The sequence below is a fragment of the Berghia stephanieae genome, chromosome 3, assembly GCF_034508935.2.
Source record: "Berghia stephanieae isolate SIO BIC M18660-M18661 chromosome 3, UCSD_Bste_1.3, whole genome shotgun sequence".
NCBI classification, from domain to species: Eukaryota; Metazoa; Mollusca; class Gastropoda; order Nudibranchia; family Aeolidiidae; genus Berghia; species Berghia stephanieae.
Genome location: NC_088362.1, coordinates 106,059,982 through 106,066,111, shown reverse-complemented (window position 1 = coordinate 106,066,111; position 6,130 = coordinate 106,059,982). Strand labels below are relative to the sequence as shown.

Sequence of the window (6,130 nt, the reverse complement as noted above, 5' to 3'; positions counted from 1 at the left end):
CCCGCGACCTTACTGGTACGACAACTCCACCTGGCAGGTGAGAGTGAGAGCATGACTCTACCGTATGAGCTATCCATGGGATCGTAGCTAGCTTATGTGGTAGAGTCTCACGCTCTCACTCTCACCTGCCAGGTGAAGTTGTCGTACCAGTAAGGTTGCGGGTTCAAACCCCCATCACCGCCTCGAAAAATTTTTAATTCTCTATTGTCTTCTGGCACTTTCCTACTCACTTCATCTCAAGTAATTTATTGACAGATTAAGAGAGCTTTTCAAGACTTGCTATAGAGGTCTTCCTATCCTGGTATCTCAGTAATGTCAATCGATTTTCTCAGCTCAAGCCTTCTGTCATTAACTCACTTTAATCCAGTTTTTGTTTTCATAAACAAATCAAGTCAGAATTGGAGAAAACTTTAGTGATCTGCAGGGACCTGATAGCTCCGTTTGTAGGGGATGTGCTTCACAAGCACTCATATTGATTGCGGGTGGAGTTTTTTTTTTTTGTTGGACCCCTGTCCCCCCTGCAGTGAATGAGTAGCAGGGTATCTTAGTATCTTATATCTGGTGAAGAGTATTGGGGTAGCAAGCAATTGCTTCAGTCTGTTTAAAGCTACTGATACTGGGATCAACTCCTGCTTTATTGACCAGAGGTTCTACTGGTGATTTGTCAGAAAAGACATTTTGTTTGAAATCGACCTCGGAGAGATGTTGTCTCCTAGTGAAAACTTTCAACATGGTTCTAAATTATTTGATGTTAAATAAAAAAAACTACTATTTTATAATAATAGGTTTTATTTTATACCCTGTTTATCGTGTATTGCCACAAACACTATAGAGAAATCAATACTGAACTAAATTAATTTTGTCTTTAATTCCAGGCATGTCAAAATATTTGAGAATCATCTAGGCATTGACACGAGTCATGTTCTCAAGGTATGTACGCCACTTTTAACAAATCAACTTCCTTCTCCAACTCGAGTGCGGCTATGTGGTTTAGTGGTATGGCACTCGCCTTCCAATCGAAAGGACCTGGGTTCAAGTATAGTTGAGTCCTTGGAAAAGGCTCTTTACTCACATTCTCTCACCTTACTCAGGTGTAAAAGGAGTACTTGGCAGTTAATATCTTTGTCTTTGTCCGTAAAAAAAAGTGTAATATCGCCTAACAAACGTCATGTCTCGTCCTACATGTTCAATGTTAACTCGGGACCCCTTGTAAAGTGCTTTGAGCATGTTTAGTTGATTTTGTGCTATACAAATGCTGCAGAGAATAAAAAGCTTCAAATAGCTATTAAAATGGCATCTAAAAACTGTCATTCAAAAACGAACCATCACAATGAGTCTCTTATTTAAAGTCAAAGACTTATAATGTCCGTCTGGTCCAAGGAGCCTGATTTACCCCATTTTTGTAGCCATAAACCAGGTCTAGGCAACCATTTTGGCACCATGGGCCAGAATCCAAATTAAATTACTACCAGTAGGTTAAAATGAAAGAAATAATGGTTTTTGTTTTGTTTTTTTGTATTTTGTTAGGTTTTGTTTTCTAATTATTTAAAAAAAAAATTCGCATGAATATCAAAATTTATGTATGGAGACCAGCCACATATTTTATCTATGGTATTTTGCAGGCCAGATAAAGTAGCCTCCTGGGTCACTAGATCTGCATTAAGTTAACAGCAACAATTGTCTGATACCTTTTGGATAGAATGCTACTAATTGCACTTTGACAATTTGTTTCAACCACTACAAAATTGAATTGTTGGGTCCCTTCTAATTAGATATATAACTCAGTCAGTTTCATTTTGATTTCACGAAAAAACAAAACAAAAAAACAAAAACAACAAAAAACTAGAGCATTGATATAGCGTAATATCCACTAAACGTGCTCAAAGCGCTTTACAAGGGGTCCCTGACCAATAGCAACACGTAACATGAAGAACGAAACATGACTATCCTCAAGTGAAAAAGTCTCTTGTTTCTTCCTCTCCAGAGCAAAACAATCCAAGACTTTGACACGCGTTTCACCGCCAAGGTATTTGGCTATGAATCTGTATACCATTACTATTCAGAGGCCTCACCAGACTTCAAGATTCCCAGCATAACAAAACCCGTGCTTTGTCTTAGTGCAGCTGATGATCCATTCCAACCGGAATATGGTGAGGATTTATTATATGCAAGTCTCACTCTGTCTATTGGTCTGTCCATCTGTGTGTCTGTCTGACTGTCTGTCTGTCTATTTCTGTCTCTCTCTCTCTCTCTCTGTCTGTCACTCTCTGTCTGTCTCTCTTACTCTCTCTCTCTCTCTCTCTCTCTCTCTCTCTCTCTCTCTCTCTCTCTCTCTCTCTCACTCTATCTCCCATGCTTGTTTTTGTATGTGTGGTTGTGTGTGTGTGTGTGTGTGTGTGTGTGTGTGTGTGTGTGTTTGTGAGTGTTCGATTTTTGCTTTTTGCACAATCAACAAAAGACAAATTAATGTTATCTTTTGTTCAACCCATACAGCATACCCATATAAATTATATGACATCAGTGTCTCTGCAGTATGGTGATTCAAGTCAAACGATATCAAGTGAGCTAAGTGACTGGGTAGCTGACAGTGATCAAAGAAAAGTCTAGTCCTGGCAATGTGTTCTTGGTGAAGGCATTTTGCACACATTACCCCATTCAACTCTGGGATCCTGATAGCTCAGTTGGTAGAGCACTCGCTTGACACACAAAGGGACCAAGATCAATCCTGGGTGACGTCGAGATTTTTTTCTGCTTCCCCTCCCTGCCAACCCAACAGTGATTGGGTAGCTGGGTCTTTTAGATTTGGTCAAAAGTACTCTGTGGTAGACTAGCACCCTATCAAAAGTGTAGCAAGCAATTGTTGTTGTCCATATCACGCTATAGAAACCGGGATAAATCCCGACTCTATGGGCCATATGGCTCTGAAGTACTACTATTTCCCCATTGAACTTGGTATGAATGAGTACCTGGCTATAGGCAGTGGCAGATATTGTAAAAGTGTCAGTACAAAAAGGATATCTACTTTACACTTCCCTTTTAATCTCTTGATGATGGAACACATTGGATGAGTCTTGTGTCTCAGAGTTATAGCGCTATATAAGTTTTCAGCATTATTATTCAGCATTATGTAATGTTATATTCGCTGAGTGGTCCAGAAGGACCTGAAAAAATCATAACTCATTTCAGACTCTTTTTTTGGGTCGTAATCGCGTCAAAGTGATTATGCCCTGATTTAAAACATGGTAACCATTGTTTTTTCTTTACTACTATGTTTCAGCCATCCCCCTGAGTAAAGCCAAAGAAAGTGACAATGTAGCCATTGTCATGACATCACACGGAGGGCACATAGGATTCCTTGAAGGCACATTTCCCAGGAACCACAACTACATGAATCGCTGGTTTAAGCAATATGTACAGGCAGTCTTCTCTCATGGCATCAAAAAGTTAGAATGACACGGATATGATGTCAATAGTGGGGGGAAGGCACACATGCAGCTAGAACCTATTGGGACATCTTAAGAGACAATCTGTAGGCAGATGACTGCGCAAGCGTTCCATTACAGTTGAAGCCTTTAATTTGAACATTGCTCAATTGAAACAGCTGCTCAATTGATACAACTGGTCCGAGCAGAATTTATCATTTCTACTGGTTGGTCAGAATGCACACTGTTTAATAGAAACAATTCAGGGCTTCATCAAACAATATTTGAATTTTTTAAACCAAAGTCGTCATCATCAAAAATGTTACTTTTATATTGAACAAGAATGGAGTTATCTCGTACCTTAAAACAAACAGATAAGTGCAATCAAATCACTTTTGACCAACGCCTATTGTAATAATTGATGTAAGTTAATGCATTAGTCCCATTATAGTATATCCATTTTGCCTGAATAATCAATGAAGTAGTTGTGCTGGGTGGGGTCTTTTGACCTCCCATGGTAAGTGGAGAGATCACTATTGCTGTGTCTTCTATCCCCTATATTTGTTTTGCTTTCCAGTCCCCTTTGTCTTACTTTTTCGTTGGTGTTTTTAATTTCATATCTATAACTTTTCCCCCATCATCTCCCTCTTTTTCTGGTACTGAAATGACCTTAAAGTGTTGTAAGGGCCTTAAAAACCCTAAAATTAAAACAAAAACAAATGATAGTTGTGGCAAGCTTGAGTTGCGGTAATTGTTTGTTTGTTTTTAATTAGACAAGAGCATTTATTTATTGTCCCATTAGAAGTGTTGCAATGCTTGAGTGATAAGGGGAAAATAATATATTGCAGTGTGTTACATTTTCTGATGTTGATTGAAATTGTGTTATGGTTTGTAAATAATGAAAAGTATTTAATGAGTCTTTGATCTGATTGGGAATAAATGGAAGTGTAGTGGCACCTATCACAACGTGTGTTGATCTAGGAAAATATACCAAATGTCTTTGAACTTAGTTTTGAGCTAGAGGGATATAAAGGTAAAAATGGCATTCTGTTGCCAAAATGAGATTTCTTTGAAAAAAAACCCCATAGTTAAACCATTTACCTTTCATTTCCCAAAAGCATCCTTTTGTTTGTTGTCTTTATATTTTAAAAAAGAATTAAGGGTAATTTGAAGAAATATTGCTTCGAAATCTGCGTATAATTTGACCAAAAAATGCATTTTTCCCGATCTAATTTGACTCCTGATTTTAGCATAAAAAGTTTGGAATGTTTGATGGCATTATTTTTGGCTGTTGTGCGCATGAATACTTCTTTTTTAATGATTTCATGTTGATGATTCTATTATTTTCATGTTGATTACATTAAATTATGTTGTTTTAACTTTAAATATGATTTTCTCAAAATAATGTATTTGTACCCGTCTACCTTTAACTAACCATATCTCAAAAACCAGCGAAAGTATTGACAAAATTTAAAGACTTTTATGATCAGAAATGATTGCAGAGTGAAAAAACGAAATAACATTAACTCAAATTCCATGGGGATCGATATTTGGTATGTTTTCCTAGGCCAACTCACAGATATATAATTATTGATAACTTGTTCCATTTATGAAGGACATTATAGAAATCGTATAGTTTAGTTTGAAGCTGTTTATTTATTGATACGTCGAACAGGACTTTTCCAATTAGGCAGCTTTGACTGTACTTTCATTTTATAATCCAACCAGAATGCTGTAAATGTCAAAATTACTTTTGATATTGCAGATAAAACAGTAGAATAATTTGCCCTAGTCAACTGCGTACAGAATGTTTTTCAAGGCATTCCTAGAAAGTCGACCTATTTATAAGAAACTGAACTCTTATGTATTGTCGAAATACGGGTTATGGCAAATTAAATAGCAGCGATAGGATGTCTTTGATTTACTAAATCCTGGCTACCATCACATCCCTGGGGTCAAAGTTGATGTTTTCTAGTCAGCTTTAGAACAAATTAGGATTTGGTTCATTAGAGATAACAGACTATAGAAGATGAGTAGTTCTTGTGCAAGATAATTGCATCTATTTTATTACCACGAGTGTAATAGGTTTTAGAAGTGGTTTGAAATTTGTTAGATTTGTTTTTAGAAAGTAATTGGCGTGACTGGAGACAAAACAAAGTAGTATTGGCTACAGGGTCTTTAAGCCCCCCTGCCTACTTTGACGGTGTGCTCTTGGAATCTACATCTGTTTCCTATTTGAACCAATTCCCCTTTGTCTCACCTTTTCTTTAATGCTTTAATTGTAATTCTAGAACTTTTTACTATCCCATTTTCTTCCTTTTTACTGGCGCTGATATGACCTTAATGTGTTGCAAGCGCACTAAAACCCTTAAACAAAAACAAAAAAAAACATAAGCCACCCCCCCCCCCCCTCCCCCGTCTTTAAACTGTTCCGGATTTTCTACGATTGTAATCATGATAATAAAGTGTGGATGATTTAAAAAAAATTTTTTTGCTAGAATTGGTTGATTGTGGTCATTAAATGGTAATTCTAGTCATAGATCATATTTTTAATAAATTGATTTTCATATTGTAGTTTTTCACCTTGTACTCACAAATTTGGATTTCAAATTTATCATAATCACTCTTGTTGAATGTTTGAAATAATAGAAATTATTCCTCTTCTCTGTGATAACTTTTAAAAATCATTTTTCAATCTTATCTCACTA

General features: G+C 36.7%; 1 protein-coding gene across 10 annotated transcripts in view; it reads left to right on the top strand.

Moving 5' to 3' along the window:
• LOC144969085 (phospholipase ABHD3-like) overlaps nucleotides 1-5,811 on the top strand; it is a 25,559-nt gene extending 19,748 nt beyond the window's left edge. For all 10 annotated transcript variants that reach the window (XM_078908113.1, XM_078908119.1, XM_078908116.1 and 7 more), the window contains exons 9-11: nucleotides 876-930; nucleotides 1,985-2,150; nucleotides 3,278-5,811. In XM_078908113.1, coding sequence (XP_078764239.1) covers nucleotides 876-930; nucleotides 1,985-2,150; nucleotides 3,278-3,453 — 397 coding nt within the window. In that variant the 3' untranslated portion in view covers nucleotides 3,454-5,811. The remainder of the gene's footprint in view (nucleotides 1-875; nucleotides 931-1,984; nucleotides 2,151-3,277) is intronic.
• The last annotated feature ends 319 nt before the right edge of the window (nucleotides 5,812-6,130 follow it).